The sequence below is a fragment of the Populus alba genome, chromosome 13 (assembly GCF_005239225.2).
Source record: "Populus alba chromosome 13, ASM523922v2, whole genome shotgun sequence".
NCBI lineage: Eukaryota > Viridiplantae > Streptophyta > Magnoliopsida > Malpighiales > Salicaceae > Populus > Populus alba.
The window spans coordinates 213,663-231,654 of NC_133296.1; the positions used below are offsets into that span (position 1 = coordinate 213,663).

Below are 17,992 nucleotides of genomic sequence, written 5' to 3' on the forward strand. Positions count from 1 at the left end.
AAAAAACAAACAAGGGACGGAACTTGACTTAAAGTTTTTAGTCCTTCGGAGGCTGCTGAACGTTCAAAGCCAAGGCCATGACACTTTATTTTATTAAATTAAAATAAAATAAAAGAGCTATGCTTTTTATTATGGGTTTTTTTTATATTATTTTTAGATTTACATGGGGTTGTTTTGTAATTTTAAAAAATTAAATATTATTTTTTTAAAAAGCTACCGACACGTACGAGATCATTTATTTATCAAAATCAGTTATTCACGACAATGTTGTAAGCAGCGCGTAGTCATCTTTGCATTAGTGGGGTGCGTGCATAAGTGGAGGCATGATTAGAATGAATTTTTTTTTCCTTCTTTTTTTTTTACTCAAAGCCTATAAATTCACGTCAACACTTTTAAAAATTAATTTTATCCTGAAGTTTGTATTTTTATCAATTTTAAAGCTTGATCTTTTTGATAACTATTTATTTTATTTTTAATACTTTTTGAAGTTTAATTTTATTTTATTTTTACCCTAATTATTTTATTTCATTTAATTTTTGTATCTAATTTGATCCTCATTCTTTTATTACTATTTTTTATGTTTTATCCTTTTTTTTAATTTATTTTTAATTTATTTTATCCCTTATCATTATATTATATTTAGTTTTTTTATCCAATTTTAGTTTTTCATTATTTTGATTTCTATTTTATTATAATATTTTGAGTTCACAGGCTGACTACCTCATCATGCATCTCATGACTGAAGAAGGCAGAAACGGTGAATTATCTCATGGAGGTGGAAAGGGACTTGGGGGTCATTTCATCGGTGGCCCGATATGTCGTGTTGATTCAAAGCAATGTTTTCCTTCGTTAGGGCCACCTCATCGGGAGGAGGTGTTGCCCTGAGCCAGCTAGGTTCGATCGCTTTCTAGAGCTTTTTTTAATGCATGTATATATAGAATTGGATTAAAAAGTCCCCTAAATAAAACTATAAAAGAATATATAAAATTGATCTAAAAAATTGTTATATCGTACGGAATAAAAGATACCTAGTTTTAGGAGAGGATCATGCTACAAAATACATGTCTGTCTAAGAAATGCATGCATGGACACTACAATAATTCCAAAGCAAAACCTCTTACCTCTCAAATTTTTTTTTTAAAAAATCAGTTTAAAAAAATATATTTTTAAATCTCTATAGCACTCCAAATCCAAGTTTAAAAAAATAGATTTCATAAGAATATCTTTAATTATGTTTTTTTATTTTAAAGAATATATTCTTAATTAAAAAAACAATGTAAAAATGAATCTTTACGTGAAAAACAAGTCATCATAAAAAAAGAAGTTATTTTACCATTAACAAAATCAAGTTTTAAGATGTAATTATACATAGAAAACCCAAAAACTATTTGAGAATAAAATGCCAGAAACTATGGAATGAAAACGACATGATAGATACAGAAACTTGCATTTTTCCAACGCCAAACACATATAAAATTACATAACAGTAAGCACAAAGAAGATTCTGCACCTTCTTTATCCCATACGATGTAGCAAACCATCAAAAGCTTAAGCTTTGCCAAAACATTTTCCATGTCATTTCCCTTTTACTTTCGCACTTCTGCTTTCGCAGCAGGTGGTTCTTTCATTACCCTTTTGATTTCTTCTTGGGATCATGCTCTAGCCCTGCATTTCGTCGTTGAGGGCTATAGCTGACAGGATGTCTAAAATTGTTCAAACTACAAAAAGCAGGCACTCTTGTAGATGGTGCAGAGGTGTAGCTAGTTCCGTTGGGTCTGGCAGGCATTGGAGGAGGAGCAGTGGGGTAAAATGGCGTGTTTGTTGTTTTTGATGCATTTGTTGGACTCGGGTTTCTTTGGATTGTATTCGCTCTCCCTCTAGCACCCCTTGATGTGGAAGGAGACTTCTGATTTGCCACATACGGTTTCCCAGAATAGGAATCTACTGCTTCCTTCATTTGAGCTGCACCAGACCCCGGAATCTGTGTCCTGCCTGGACTGGACGTGTAGTTTTTGCTACGGAGTTGTTGTAATTCAAATTCAGGGAGTGGCCGTCCTCCAGCCAAGATACTCGTCCAAAGCCATACACTCTTCGCAGCCGCAACAAGGGCTGCGGATGCTGCCTTGGGCTGTGCGAGGAGAATATTGTATTTCCTCATTCTCAGCTGGTGAAGAGCGTTGGAGAAGTCTCGATCACCAGAAATCAACAAGTAATTTGCTGGCGCAGGATTGTCCACCGCCCAGAACAACATATCAACAAGAATCTTCTTGTCACTTGCATCCTTAACACCTGTTCATCATGAACATATAAAATCATGAACATCAACTCTCCTACAGGATAACACAAACAGCACAAAAAGACTTCAATATTCAAAAACCATTACAGACCAGACCATATCCCGCTGATGTTGCAACAACTGCCCTTCTCCTATTTCAATAACAAAACTTGAGATCTAATAAAAGAAATGATCCATGATTCGAAAGATTGCTAGCTCCTCTTTGTTTCTTTATAATTCTCTACAACATTGCAAATCTTAACAAACCCTTTCTATTTCAGTCTCTTGCACAAGTTGCATAACCCCGTCACAAAATCAATCATAACAGCACCAAGAAAAGCCAAATTAAATTGTGAACAGGATCCGATCTTTCTTGGCTAATAAAAAAAACACCAAAAACCACACAACCCTATGAAGCAAAAGCTTCAAAAGGACAAGTAAAATCATCATACCTGATGCAGGGACATGATTGAGAGCAACCCCAGTACTAGAAAGAGCCATTTGAGCAGCAGAATTGATACCATGAGTGTCACCATAAGCGTAAATAGAGACAGGACCACAATAATTCATCTTGACAAGAGCTGAGCTTATGTTTGGTGCTATTGCATGAGGGTCACAGCCTCTCGGTACAGCGCAGTTCTCTATGTCCCACCAAACTGATGTCTTCGCATTCACATACTGTGCCTCTGCTCCTCCTCCTCCGTCCATTGCTGACATATATCTCCGATAATCACGGTGGTTTTGGTGGCGGAGATTTAGAGGGTGATGATGTGGTTTTGATATCTATGATGTGCTTTGCTTTGCTTTGCTTGGTTAGAGAGAGGGGGGAGCAAAGACGACGTCTTTATGCATTCCCCTGAGAAAAGAATCTGAATTGTTGGCAAATGAGAGGATAAAGAAATCGGTTGCCTAAAGTAAACAGCACAAAACCATGAAGTCTTAGAGGAGAAGGAAGGAGGAGTCTTGGACTTTTGTGCTATCTGACAAGACCATAAGACTGCTATCTTACATCTTCCTGTCGGTCAAAGATGTCTCGTCCATCAACCAACCTTGGTCATGCATGCATACTATTTTCCTAAATCGCTGGATTGATTTTCCAAGTTCACTTTCGTTGTCAAAGAGGTGGAGAATTATCTGTATAAATTCCTTTATGATTATTACAATATAAATTATATTTGAAAAAAATATTATTTTTTTTTACTTAATTTTTTTTTGCATCATTTTAAAGTATTAATATTAAAAATAACTTTTAAAAAAATATATTATTTTAATATATTTCTAAATAATTTTTTTTTTAAAAAAAAACAACAGCGATACTCGCTTAAACCACGGAGTTGAAAATCCCTCCAAAAACCTATTTCTTCACAATTAAGAATTTGCTACAGGAAAAGTGAAAAGCTCTGTGGCTAAAAGGGGGGTCGGTCGAGTGTTTAGCCAGCACTCCATATAATTAAAGGAAGCAACAAGGGCGAATGAGAGCTTGGAATCCCTCATCGACCCTTGCTCTCTATTCCACTACAAACAGCTTCAGGCAAAGGATAGGAAATAGAAAGGGATAATAATTATGGATAGGAAGTGATGAGGTTACAAAAATACTGAAATATTATGGAATAAATTATTTTTAGATACCCTTTTATATTATTCACAGTGTGTTTTACAATCTTCACTTCAAGATTATACTGGTTTTCTTTTTAATAGATCTTCTCAAGAATGTTAATCTCTTCTTGAATAAATATCTACACAGTTTCTTGAGGTGTTGGTGAGGGATTCTCTGAAGATCAAGTCAGTACCATGTATTTTTATATAGCAAAAGATATTAATAAAAGTATTAATAAGTTTTTATGAAGATAAAGAAGAGGAAGGGGGAGAGAATGTAGAATTAAGGAGGAAGACGAAGAGAATGTGTTTTTGTCTCCGAGTATAAGGTTCTGAACCCCTTTCTATATATTTCACTCATCTTTTATATTACTTGACTTGACCTGCTTCATACAACGTAGGAGGGATAAAAATATAATCTCATAACAGTAAAATAATATTATTCTACTTCTTGTACTATCACATCTAATTACTATAAATATAGGCTGCTTGTTTATATTTAATAGGATGTGATAAGTATTGTAATTACTAACCCAAACCCAAAGTATGAGAGGCTCAGTGTGGAGTTATTTTTCAGCCACATGCAGTCTACCTGAGGGGTGTTGGGTTCAACTCACACACTTTTCCAGTAGGAGTTGGGTTCAGCTTGTGATTGTACTCAAGAATGATCAGGTATAAACGCGCTACAGCCCAATGTAAAGATGGACGTTGTTGCATCCCTAACCCAACAGGAGGCTAGGCACGGGCATGTCATGACCCAATCTAAGAATCTAAGGTTGGATAACATAAAAAAACATAGCTCTATTTTGAGCTGTGAGTTCGTGCAATGTCTTTTTAAATGGGGTTGGTGTATAGAAACCATGATCCATCAGGAAAATAACGGAAATTAGGTAGAATTGTGTGTGGATTGAAAATGACTCCACTTGTTTTTTCTTAAGAATTATAAAAAGTTCATTTTCAATTGAGGGTGAACAAATGGCTTTGATTTGTCCGGTGGTGGAACTCTTGATGGCGAAGGCAAACTTGCTTGGAGCTGAAATACCTGCAGTAAGCACAAAAACTGCTCGTCGACCTCAAGTTCTTGGGATTTAAAATGAGTAAAAAATAGGAGTTTCACCTCAAGACATACTTTCTCTCCTGGATTTAAATCATTAGATATTCGTTTTAATAATTTAAGATTTTCACAAATATTTATTTTAATCATCTTGCATTCTTTTGTCAAGAAAAAACCACACTCTTGATTAAAAAAAAAATGCATGTTTCTTAAGACAATGTACATAAATAAATAAAAAGTTTATTCCATCTTCTATATTTCTAAAAAAATTCCGTATTTAAAAGAAATTATTTCATTAAATACATTACATTAATATGAACCTATCAAGATATACATTAGGTTAAAGGTTTTAAGTCTATTTAACATTGTGAAGTGGAGGTTTTTTTTATTTAAAAATATATTAAAATAATTTTTTTTTATTTTTTTATTTTAGAACATCAAAAATATTAATTTAATAATTTTAAAAATAAATAAAAATAAAAACAACACAACTCCCAAGTGTTGTGCTCGTGGTATTTGTTAGATTATCATGCGTGGATGGATGACCCATGATGACTTTCTGTCTAAGAAACCAATGAATCATGTTTTGACATGTATGAGTTACCAATCATCATATGCCATGTCGACACAAGAGAAGAAGAAGTCTTGGGCAATGTTTGGCGTTGACGGGGAATAAGAAGGGTAGAAGGTCCTCCTTTCCATTCTTACTTGCTCCATTTTGATTGGCTAATATCCTACATTGCAATTTACTTAATTATCCCTGTAGCTTATTAACTAAGAAGGGGAAAGAATCTGAACGTTGGCAAATGGAGGGGTAAGGTTTGGGAAAGAAATTGTTAGTCTTAACCGCGAAGGAAAACTTGCGTCTCCTTCTCAGGAAGCAAAAGGGTAATAAAAAAGAAAACAAAAAACCAAAAAGGGACGGAACTTGACTTTGTTTTAGTCCTTCGGAGGCTGCTCAACGTGCAAAGCCAAGGCCACGACACTTTATTTTATTAAATTAAAAATAAAATAAAAGAGCTAGGCTTCTTTACTATACAGTGCGATGTTTATGAAAATTCAAAGTTTTTTTTATGATATTTATGATCTTTTATTAAAAAAAAAAACTAGGTATATTAGATCTTGATTCTTTTTGCTTTTCACTTTTTTTTTATTAAGTTTTTTTATTTTTTATATTTTTAAAATAAATAACTATGATAACACTTTAAGAAATCACCTAATTATGTCATACTGTGTAAATAAGATTATAACTTCTTATAATAATATTAGCAATTATTTAAAAATAGTTATACATGAATCTAATATAAAAAAATCTGTATATAAATATTCAATAAGAATAAAATATGTATTTTTTATCACTCCCTGGAGCAACACTGGCTCCCATTGCATATGAGGATGATGGCGGAAATTCTGGACCACCAGGGTACCTATGGTTTGGCTTCTCGTCCCGGTAAACTGATGGAGAGTTATGTGCCATGTTTCCATTTTGCGAGTTACTTAAGCTTACAGATCTGGGAAGTTTCTTCTTGGGATCATGTTTTAGCTCTGGATTTCGTCGTTGAGGGTTAAAGTTGACGGGGTGTCCGGGAATGTTCAGAATACCAATATCAGGTGCACTTGTGTATGGTGCAGAGGTAAAGCTAGTTCCATTGGGTCTCGCAGGCATTGGGGGAGGAGCGCGAGGATGAAGATTAGGATGGGGAGGATAGAAACCACCTGCTGCAAATTCAGGTCGCATACCAGGATTGTTTGGCCATAATTGCTGTGTATAATGATTTTGGTAGTTGCCATTGATGTGGGTGGTGTCACTCCAAGTAAAATTATTATTTCCAGGAAAAAAATCCAGGCCAGGTCCACTTGGGGGAACTTTGGGGAAAGAAGGACCAGGTTGGTGAGAGTTTGAGTTGTGATGATCTTCTTGGGTCCAAAGAGGCGAGCTTGTTGTTTTGGATGTATTTGTTTGACTCGGGTTTCTTTGAATGTTTTTCCCTTTCTGTTTATTGTCATGACCCCTTGCTGTGTAAGGAGACTTCTGATTTGCCACATAAGGCTTCTCAGAATAGGAATCCACTGGTTCCTTTATTTGGGTGGCATCGGGCATTGGAGGAGGAGCACTGGGGTAAAATGGCGTGTTTGTTGTTTTTGATGCCTTTGTTTGACTCGGGTTTCTTTGGATTGTATTCGCTCTCCCTCTAGCACCCCTTGATGTGGAAGGAGACTTCTGATTTGCCACATACGGTTTCCCAGAATAGGAATCTACTGCTTCCTTCATTTGAGCTGCACCAGACACTGGAATCTGTGTCGTGCCTGGACTGGACGTGTAGTTTTTGCTACGGAGTTGTTGTGATTCACCTTCAGGGAGTGGCCTTCCTCCAGCCAAGAGACTCGTCCAAAGCCACACATTCTTTGCGGCCGCAACAAGGGGTACGGATGCTGTCTTGGGCTGTGCTAGGAGAATATTGTATCTCCTCATTCTCAGCTGGTGAAGAGCGCTGGAGAAGTCTCGATCGCCGGAAATCAACAAGTAATTTGCTGGCGCAGGATTGTCCACCGCCCAGAACAACATATCAACAAGAATCTTCTTGTCACTTGCATCCTTAACACCTGTTCATCATGAACATATAAAATCATGAACATCAACTCTCCGACAGTAGAACACAAACAGTACAAAAGACTTCAATATTCAAAAACCATTACAGACCAGAGCATATCCTGCTGATGTTGCAACAACTGCCCTTCTCCTATTTCAATAACAAAAGTTGAGATCTAATAAAAGAAATGATCCATGATTCGAAAGATTTCTAGCTCCACTTTGTTTCTTTATAATTCTCTACAACATTGCAAATCTTAACAAACCCTTTCTATTTCACTCAATTCAGTCTCTTACACAAGTTGCATAACCCCGTCACAAAATCAATCATAACAACACCAAGAAAAGCCAAATTAAACAGTGACCACGATCCAATCTTTCTTGACTAATCCACCAAAAACCAAGCACCCCATGAAGCAAAGACTTCAAAAGGTACAAGTAAGACCTACATACCTTCAGGGACATGATTGAGAGCAATCCCAGTGCTAGAAAGAGCCTGTTGAGCTGTTGAGTTGATACCATGAGTGTCACCATAAGCGGAAATAGAGACAGGACCAAAATAATTCATCTCGACAAGAGCTGAGCTTATGTTTCGTGCTATGGCATGAGGGTCACAGCCTCTCGGTACAGCGCAGTTCTCTATGTCCCACCAAACTGATGTCTTCGCATTCACATACGCTCCTCCTCCTCCGTCCATTGCTGACATATATCTCCGATAATCACGGTGGTTTTGGTGGCGGAGATTTAGAGGGTGATGATGTGGTTTTGATATCTATGCTGTGCTTTGCTTTGCTTGGTTAGAGAGAAGGGGGGCAAAGACGACGTCTTTATGCATTCCCCTGTGTGTGCTTGTGGTTTGGTGACTTTAAGGCTGTGTTTGGTACGTTTTAAGTCATAACGCATATTAAATGCAGGTGTGCAATAAATATTCGCGATTGTATTTTTTAATACTTGTATTGTATTTATTATCTGGGTAAAACTTTTAAATATTTATAAACTATTTTATATATTTATCTTAGTATATGTTATTTATTATTATTATTTATAACTAACGGAATTAAACTATAGCATTTAAGTTGAAATTAATTGTATAAATAATAAGGTGAAAAGTATAACAAATAAAAATCTTAGGAGACGAGCTGTTTCTGTGCTAAAACTAAAGTATGTTTTTAATAAATTGTCTTTATATTTTCTATCTCACTGAGAAAAGACTCTGAATACTGGCGAATGAGAGGGTAAAGAAATGGGTTGCCTAAAGTAAACAGCACAAAACCATCAAGTCTTAGTGGAGAAGGAAGGAGGAGTCTTGGACTTTTGTGCTTTCTGACAAGACCATAAGACTGCTATCTTACATCTTCCTGTCGGTCAAAGATGTCTCGTCCATCAACAAACCTTGTCATGCATGCATGCTATTTTCCTATATCGCTGGATTGATTTTCCAAGTTCACTTTCGTTGTCAAAGAGGTGGAGAATTATCTATATAAATTCCTCGATGATTATTACAAGTTTGCAACTGAATTGAATTTCTTTATTTAAAAAAAAAAAACCACCACCAAGGTTACCCCAAACTCAGTTCTCCAAACCTAAGAAAAAATAATATTTTTTTTCCAGATCATTTTAAAGTATTAATATTAAAAATAAATAACAACAGCGATACTTGCTTAAACCTTGGAGATGAAATCCCCCTCCAAAAACCTATTGCTTCACAATTAAGAATTTGCTACAGGAAAAGTGAAAAGCTTTGTGGCTAAAAAGGGGGTCGATCGAGTGTTTAACCAGTACTCCATATAATTAAAGGAAGCAACAAGGTCGAATGAGAGCTCTCTATTCCACTACAAACAGCTTCAGGCAAAGGATCGGAAAAAGAAAGGGAGAATAATTGTGTATTGGAAGTGTTGGGTTTCCAAAAATCGTTGGAAATATTCTAGCATAAATTATTTTTAGATATCTTTTCATATTATTCACTGTATGTTTTATAATCTTTACTTCAAGATTGCATTGTTTAATAGATTTCTTTTAGGGATGTTAATTTCTTCTAAATAAATATCTACACAAGGTGGTTTTCTAAGGTGTTTGTCGGGGACCCTTCAAATATCAAATCAGCACCAAATATTTTTATTTAGTAAAAGATATTAATAAAAGTATTAATAATTTTTTTTATGAAGATAGAGAAGAGGAGGGGGGAGAAGATATAGAATTAGAGAATTTATTTTTTTTCTAACCCCTTTTCTTTATATTTCACTCCTCTTTTATATAATTTAGCTTAACCTACTTCATATAACATAGGAGGGATATATATAATCTCATAATAGTAAAATAATATTATTCTACTTCTTGTACCATCACATCTAATTAATATAAATATGGGTTGCTTGTTCATATTTAATAGGATATGATGGGTATCATAATTACTAACCCAAACCTAGAATATAAAAAGCTCAATGTGAAGTTACATTTCAGTCATACACTCTATCTGAGAGGGTTTTGGGTTCAACTCACACACTTTTCCTAATATGAATTGGGTTCAGTTTGTGATTGTACTCAAGAATAATTAGGGATGAACGGGCCATAGCCCAACATACTGTTGTGTCTCTTACCCAACAGGGGACTGTACACGAGTATGTCATGGCTCAACCTAAGATTGGGCAACATGAAAAAAACATAACTTTATTTTGAGTTCTGACTTTGTACAATGTCTTTTTAGATGAGATTGGTTTACGAAACCATGGCCCATCAGGAAGATAACGGGGATTTAGTAGAATTGTGTGTGGATTGAAAATGACTCTCCACTTGTTCTTTCTTAAGAATTATAGAAAGTTCCTTTTAAATTGAGTGTGAACGGATAGCTTTGATTTGTCCGGTGGTGGTCGAACTCTTGATGGCGAAGGCAAACTTGCTTGGAGCTGAAATACCTGCGGCAAGCACAAAAACTGCTGTTCGACCTCAAGTTCTTGGGATTTAAAATGAATAAAAAACAGGAGTTTCACCTCAAGAAATACTTTCTCTACTGGATTTAAATCATTAGATATTCGTTTTAATAATTTAAGACTTTCAAAAATATTTATTTTAATCATCTTGCATTCTTTTGTCAAGAAAAAAACCACACTCTTGATAAATAAATAAAATATATATATATATATATATATATATATATATATATATATATATATATATATGTTTCTTAAGAGAATGTACGTATAAAAAAAAAAAAAAAAGAATTCTGTTTAAAAAACACACTTTCTTCTCTAAAATTTAAACCCTTCAAACTCTCATTAATATTTAATTTAATTATGGAAAAAAAAGGGATAGAAATTTCAGAATGAACTCGCAGCAGCGGCCGCCACAGTAGCCAGGAACTGCCGGAAAATAAAAATGATAGATACCGAAACTTGGATTTTTTACATGCCAAACATGAAATAAAATAAAAAAGAAAATTCGGCACCTTCTTTTTGGCCATTAAAACACTTCTTCTGTCTCCCCAAACCCCTAGACAAAAGAAACTGGTACCGAACTCGCACACGGGTATCCAGTGCACACAAATAGCCATGTACGTGGCATGGATGGTGCTCCTGCCATACTATATATAGCAAGCATCAAGAGCTTCAGCTTGCTGTCATTCCCCTTCTACTATCGCGGCAGGTGGGTTTTTCTTTCCCTTGTCCAGTTTTGTTAGGCTAACACGTATTTTTGATCTTGGAACTACTGATTTTTTCAATGAAACTCCTTTTCTTGCTCTAGCCACCTTCTTGTTTTCACCCTCTGGTTTCTTACCGGGATCATGTTTTAGCTCTGGTCCTTTTCCTTCACAGGACCCTCTTGAGTTTTCACCCTCTTGTTTCTTCTTGTTTTCACCCTCTGGTTTCTTATCGGTATCATGTTTTAGCTCTGGTCCTTTTCCTTCACAGGACCCTCTTGAGTTTTCACCCTCTGGTTTCTTATGAGGATCATGTTTTAGCTCTGGTCCTTTTCCTTCACACGACCCTCTTGAGTTTTCACCCTCTGGTTTCTTCTGGGGATCATGTTTTAGTTCAGGTCCTTCTCCTTCACAAGACCCTTTTGAGTTTTCACCCCTTGGTTTCTTCTTGTTTGAACTGCCTGGTTCCTTCTGGAGATCATGTTTTAGCTCTGGTCCTTTTCCTTCACCAGACCCTTTTGAGTCTTCACCCTCTGGTTTCTTCCCGTTTCGACTGCGTGGTTTCTTCCTGTTTCGACTGCGTGGTTTCTTCTGGGGATCATGTTTTAGCTCTGGTCCTTTTCCTTCACCAGATCCTTCTGAGTTTTCACCCTCTGGATTCTTCATGTTTAGACTTAGCTCTTGTTCTTTTCCTGCACAAAACCCTTTTGAGTTTTTGCCGTCTTGTTTCTTCTTGTTTTCACCCTCTGGTTTCTTCTGGGGATCATGTTCTAGCTGCGGTCCTTTTCCTTCACAAGACCCTTTTGAGTTTTCACCCGCTGGTTTCTTCTTGTTTGAACTGCCTGGTTCCTTCTGGAGATCATGTTTGAGCTCTGGTCCTTTTCCTTCACCAGACCCTTTTGAGTTTTCACCCTCTGGATTCTTCTTGTTTTGACTTAGCTGCGGTCCTTTTCCTTCACCAGACCCTTTTGAGTTTTCACCCGCTGGTTTCTTCTTGTTTGAACTGCCTGGTTCCTTCTGGAGATCATGTTTTAGCTCTGGTCCTTTTCCTTCACCAGACCCTTTTGAGTTTTCACCCTCTGGATTCTTCTTGTTTTGACTTAGCTCTGGTCCTTTTCCTTCACCAGACCCTTTTGAGTTTTCACCCGCTGGTTTCTTCTTGTTTGAACTGCCTGGTTCCTTCTGGAGATCATGTTTTAGCTCTGGTCCTTTTCCTTCACCAGACCCTTTTGAGTTTTCACCTTTTGATTTTTTATTTTTTTTACTGTCTGGTTTATTCTTGGGATCATGCTTTAGCTCTGGATTTCGTGGTTGAGGGCTAGAGCTGGCAGGGTGTCCAAAATTGTTCAAACTATCAAAAGCAGGCACTCTTGTAGATGGTGCAGAGGTATAGCTAGTTCCGTTGGGTCTGGCAGGCATTGGAGGAGGAGCAGTGGGGTAAAAAGGCGTGTTTGTTGTTTTTGATGCATTTGTTTGGCTCGGGTTTCTTTGGGTTGCGTTCGCTCTCCCTCTAGCACCCCTTGATGTGGAAGGAGACTTCTGATTTGCCACATACGGTTTGTCAGAATAGGAATCTACTGGTTCCTTCATTTGAGCGGCACCAGACACTGGAATCTGTGTCGTGCCTGGACTGGACGTGTAGTTTTTGCTACGGAGTTGTTGTAATTCAAATTCAGGGAGTGGCCGTCCTCCAGCCAAGAGACTCTTCCAAAGCCATACACTCTTCGCAGCCGCAACAAGGGCTGCGGATGCTGTCGGGGGCTGTGCTAGGAGAATATTGTATCTCCTCATTCTCAACTGGTGAAGAGCGTTAGAGAAGTCTCGATCACCAGAAATCAACAAGTAATTTGCTGGCGCAGGATTGTCCACCGCCCAGAACAACATATCAACAAGAATCTTCTTGTCACTTGCATCCTTAACACCTGTTCATCATGAACATATAAAATCATGAACATCAACTCACAAACAGCACAAAAAGACTTCAATATTCAAAAACCATTACAGACCAGAACATATCCTGCTGATGTTGCAACACCTGCACTTCTCCTCTTTCAATAACAAAAGTTGAGATCTAATAAAAGAAATCATCAACCAATGATTCAAAAGCTTGCTAATTCCTCTTTGTTTCTTTATAATTCTCTACAACACTGCAAATCTTGACAAACCCTTTACTATTTCAGTCAATGCAGTCTCTTACACCAGTTACATAACCCCATCACAAAATCAATCAAAAAAACACAAAGAAAAGCCAAATTAAATTGTGACCAGGATCCGATCTTTCTTGGCTAATAAAAAGAACACCAAAAACCAAACACCCCATGAAGCAAAAACTTCAAAAGGACAAGTAAAATCATCATACCTGCAGGGACATGATTGAGACCAATCCCAGTGCTAGAAAGAGCCTGTTGAGCAGCAGAATTGATACTCTGAGTGTCACCATAAGCGGAAATAGAGACAGGACCACAATAATTCATCTCGACAAGAGCTGAGCTTATGTTTTGTGCTATGGCATGAGGGTCACAGTCTCTCGGTACAGCGCAGTTCTCTATGTCCCACCAAACTGATGTCTTGGCACGCACATACTGTGCGTCCGCTCCTCCTCCTCCTCCTCCTCCGTCCATTGCTGCTGACATATATCTCCGATAATCACGGGAAGGTTTGGTAGCAGAGATTTAGAGGGTGATGATGATAATGATAATGATGTGGTTTTGGTATCTATGTTGTGCTTCCTCTCTCTTTTTTTATCAGATCTATATTGTGCTTTACTTTGTTACAGAGAGAAGGGGGAAAGACGACCTCTTTATGCATTCCTCTGTGTGTGTGTTTGTGGTTTGGTGACTTTACAAGGTTGTGATTGGGACGTTTAAAGGAGGAGTCGATGGAAAACTTAAGGGGGCTAAGTGTTTATTTATGTATTTTTGAGGCATGTCTTCAAAAGGTAAAGACTTCCTTCTTTTTTCTGGTTAAGAGAGGAAACTAAAGAGCACGAGGCAAAGGTATTTGTCTATTTGATGAGAACGCAAAGAGTCATGAAGCTCAAATTGAATTGCTTACTTCACATGCTACTGAATTTGATGTGGAGAAGTTGGGGAGTTTCTTTAGCGAAGTTAATTTTGGGACTGTAAGTGAAGACTCTGTTTTCGTATACTCTGCTTTCTCCGAACGCTGGGACAGCGCATCGAATGGTTATTCTGCTTTCTCCGAACGCCAAGAGTCACGAAGCTCAAAAATATTTAGGGACTAAAAATGCATAATTGGAAAAGTAGGAGGATCAAAGTTTTTTTTTCCTTTTTTTTTGCAGAAACCACCGCTAATCTTCTCTATTTTTGTTTTTTTATCTCGGTCCTAGTCTTTTGATTTTATTCTCCGTTGACAATCTTACTTAAATTTGCCCTTAATTTAGATCATAAATAGTGAATTTATAAAAAACAAAAAGAGCATGTTGGGATGGAAAAAACAAAAAACTATGTCAGCAGGGAGTCCAATCCAGGCCCAGTGCAATTCTCCAAAGCCTTTAAGAGTATATGGTTAACGATCTAAATTCTGGCAAGAGCAAACATAAGATTTAAGAAATAATTTATTTGCATAGGCAACAACATGAGAGTGGAAAAGTAAAAGCCAGCCGGAAGTTTTGAAGTTTTGTCCTCATTCTCGATGGAAGAAAAGAGAAAAAAAACACCGAGATTTCTAGCCCAGCTGTGACAAAGGGTTTCTTTTGCCTCTGTATTCTGGGTTCAAGCCTCAGTGTGTACGCCTGTCACCACCGCGGTGCCTTACATGTTCATTAGGTTTGCAGGATGTTCAGTGAACCGTGGGATTAGTCGTGCTGCGCGCAAGCTGGCCCGGACACCCACGTAAATAAAAAAAAAAAACTTTACTCTGTTCCAGGAGGCAGAGCCATGAGTAAAAGGAAAAGCTAGAGCAAAAGAAGAATAATTAAATTTGGTTTAGAGATAAGAGAATCGTCTTTTAAAGTTGTTTTTTTTTATAAAAAAAAGAGAGAGAACAGTTTTAAGATATTTCTCAAGCATTGTCTTAGTATATTTATTAAATTTGAGTTTTGTTGATTTTTTATTGATATAAATAAACAATAACAAAATATTCTAATAAAAATTATTTATACGTGCTTAAGATATTAAATAAATGTTTGAAGCAGCTTGTGCTCTTTTATTTGAGAACTTTTATTAGTTATTTTTATTAAAAAATATTTATACCTGTGAAATTTGATCAATCAAGTTTTTTAGTTTTATTTTAATGCTTCAAATTCCTACTTTAACTTGGTGTGCAACCTTATTATTACTGGCTTTATCAAGAACAATTTCGATTTTATTAAAAGAAATTTGAAGATATATATTAGAATATTTTTAATGACGTAATTCCTTTATAATTTGAAAAATAAAATCTGATTTTCACTAACAACAAATTAAATTGAATCAAACAAAGATCACTTGTACTGAAATTTTAATTAAGAGAGTAATTTATCAATAATTTAGGGTTTCCGTATAATTTTAGCAACAAAAAATAATTTAACAACGCTACCCTAAAAACAGATGTTGCTACTAGTGTTTATCAACCTGGGAAGTAAATATGCGGCTATTATATTATATGATTGTTATTTTATATGACTAAGAAAATTAATTATTGAAGGGATTATAAATTCCAGAAAAAAAAGCTTATTGAAATTTATAGGGACAACTTATTAGTCATTACATTAAAAAAAAAATCATTATAAAAATAAGTACATTAACACAAAATTTTACTACCTATAAGATTGTATTATGAACAAAAAAGTCAAGAAAGTGAAGATACAAAATCAAGTTGCTAATATATTCAAATAGCCACTTAAATATGATTTTTTTTTTTTATTAAGATAAGAGGTATGTTGAAAGTTATGAAAACATCAAGTTTAAGGGGATGTTGAAAATAAACTAGATTTTGGTTATAAAAAACATAGGAATTGGTAAACCAGGTTAGAATAAGTTGAATATATCAGGTAAAATAAGTTGGTAAACTGATTTAGTCAACAAAATATTTTTCATGTTCAAATTAGAATCTCTTGTATTAGTTTAATTCATTTATTGTCAAGACTTGTAATTTAACATTAATATTATATATAAGCACAGAAAAAAAAAAAAAACTAAGAGAGTTCCAAGAAAAACCCTTAATAAAAATATAATCTCTTCTCAATCTTTTTATTATTATTCTTAATTTTTTGACTTTACATTATTGTTATTAATATTCTTCTACCACACTCATCCTTCTTCTAATTGATGCATTGCAACACATCATCTGCACTGCATCATCAACGATAACATGCGGCAAAAAAATATGGTTTCTCTCAATAATTTTTTCATGTATATATTATCTAACAATTTATAATATAAAGCAAATAATATCTCTTTCTTCCTACCCCATCTCCTTTTTTTTTGGGTACAAATGAAAAGAAACAAACAAGACAACTAGCTAGGATCTAATGAAGAAGATTCTCAAAGAATCTGCTGGGAGCAAATGGCTCGGTCCTGGAGGTGGATGATTCCAAACCTGAAACCTTTCCATCCCTCTGCCAGCATTCTTAAATGGCTAGAATTTTGCACAAGAGTTAGCCTCCCTTCAGGTGTGATCATGCACTTGCACCTCCCGATCGAGGGTTTCAACTTACATGAATTTTGCACAAGAGCTGCTGCCAGTGTAACTTTTCTCTCTTTCTTTTTTATTCTCTTAATATATTTTCTCTCTTTGCTCTCAAATAATGTCTTTATTCAGTGGTGGAGCTATGTAGGGGCAAAAGGGGGCAATTGCCCCCCCTCTCCCCAGCCCCCACCTTTCAAAATCAGATCCAAGAAGAAAATTCCTTTTTTTTTCCGTTTTTAATAGAGGATTTTGGAACAAAAATTATATGTATGATCTAAGATATATATATATAGGTATAGAATAAGGCAACTGATAGATTTGAGAAAAGAGTTGGCTTGCCTAGCAATTATTTTTTTTATACTTGTGATGTTATAGACTTCATCTCTCTCTAATAGGTCAATCAAATATGAAGATTCCAAAAATACTGGGTCTAACATCTCTAAAAATTAATTATTAAAAATGTTATAAAAATTATGAAATTAATATGTGTATAGTAATGCTTATTGTTTATTGAATTTCATATGAAGAATGATGATAATGAATTTACTAATAATTAAAAATGAAGTACAGGACAACTAAAAAAATTAGCATAATAAATAAATTAAAAAAAAAACATTTAATATTTATGTTTAATTCACTTGTACAAAAACACAAGTTATCAAAAACAACATCAATTTGTGACAATCCTTTCAGTTATGATTTTAGATGTTATGTACCATATGTCAGTATATAATTGTTGCCAAGAACTTTCCTAGTCCTTCTTTTTTTAAAAATAAAATCATTATGAAATAATTTTAAAATTCTCGAAGAAACAATTATAATGTATTTTTTTTATTTTAAAAGTATTCTTAAATTAATTTTGCTTGACTTGACTTGAGTTGGTACATATATTTCAAATTAATTTGTAATATAACATATAATATCAAATATTTGTTAATAGTTTGCCCCCTCATTTAAAAAATCATGGCTCCACCGCTGTCTTTATTTATAAACATCAATAATAAGATAAAAGACCATTAATTATGGCATAAATAGTGACAGCATATGAATTGTACCATTTTTATTAATGGTTTGTGCAATTTTTATTATAGCCTTTTAACAATAACAACTCCTATTTTTTTAGAGTAGATGTATATGTTATTGTCTATTAATAGCAATATCCCAACAAGAATATCATTGCATCTCAAATTGCTTTGATATGTCTACAGCTCT

The 17,992-nt window shown here is 35.3% G+C and overlaps 3 protein-coding genes across 4 annotated transcripts; all 3 read right to left on the reverse strand.

The window, feature by feature from the left end:
- Positions 1-1,435: 1,435 nt before the first annotated feature.
- Positions 1,436-3,292, reverse strand: LOC118060883 (uncharacterized). Its single transcript, XM_073404151.1, has 2 exons — positions 2,728-3,292; positions 1,436-2,289 (listed from the first exon to the last, which is right to left on the reverse strand). Exons 1-2 carry the CDS (start codon positions 2,990-2,992, stop codon positions 1,628-1,630), a joined length of 927 nt encoding a protein of 308 aa, XP_073260252.1. The 5' UTR covers positions 2,993-3,292; the 3' UTR covers positions 1,436-1,627.
- A 2,932-nt stretch (positions 3,293-6,224) lies between these two features.
- Positions 6,225-8,369, reverse strand: LOC140954245 (uncharacterized). Its single transcript, XM_073403950.1, has 2 exons — positions 7,969-8,369; positions 6,225-7,529 (listed from the first exon to the last, which is right to left on the reverse strand). Exons 1-2 carry the CDS (start codon positions 8,219-8,221, stop codon positions 6,253-6,255), a joined length of 1,530 nt encoding a protein of 509 aa, XP_073260051.1. The 5' UTR covers positions 8,222-8,369; the 3' UTR covers positions 6,225-6,252.
- Positions 8,370-10,827: 2,458 nt separating this feature from the next.
- LOC140954126 (uncharacterized) lies at positions 10,828-14,312 on the reverse strand. Of its 2 annotated transcripts, none has more exons than XM_035074178.2 (2): positions 13,509-14,312; positions 10,828-13,071 (listed from the first exon to the last, which is right to left on the reverse strand). In XM_035074178.2, the coding sequence occupies exons 1-2, from the start codon at positions 13,780-13,782 to the stop codon at positions 11,129-11,131; spliced, it is 2,217 nt and encodes a 738-aa protein (XP_034930069.1). In that variant the 5' UTR covers positions 13,783-14,312; the 3' UTR covers positions 10,828-11,128. The 2 variants fall into 2 exon arrangements, with proteins under 2 accessions (XP_034930069.1, XP_034930074.1); XM_035074183.2 differs by lacking the exon at positions 13,509-14,312 and adding an exon at positions 13,156-13,415.
- Positions 14,313-17,992: the final 3,680 nt, after the last annotated feature.

Bases quoted from the DNA above. Each gene is read 5' to 3' on its own strand.
- LOC118060883 (XM_073404151.1), bottom strand. From the start codon at position 2,992: ATGTCAGCAATGGACGGAGGAGGAGGAGCAGAGGCACAGTATGTGAAT. The intron at 2,290-2,727 runs GTATGATGATTT...CATGATGAACAG, and splicing joins CAATCATGTCCCTGCATCAG to GTGTTAAGGATGCAAGTGAC.
- LOC140954245 (XM_073403950.1), bottom strand. From the start codon at position 8,221: ATGTCAGCAATGGACGGAGGAGGAGGAGCGTATGTGAATGCGAAGACA. The intron at 7,530-7,968 runs GTATGTAGGTCT...CATGATGAACAG, and splicing joins TCTCAATCATGTCCCTGAAG to GTGTTAAGGATGCAAGTGAC.
- LOC140954126 (XM_035074178.2), bottom strand. From the start codon at position 13,782: ATGTCAGCAGCAATGGACGGAGGAGGAGGAGGAGGAGGAGCGGACGCA. The intron at 13,072-13,508 runs GTATGATGATTT...CATGATGAACAG, and splicing joins TCTCAATCATGTCCCTGCAG to GTGTTAAGGATGCAAGTGAC.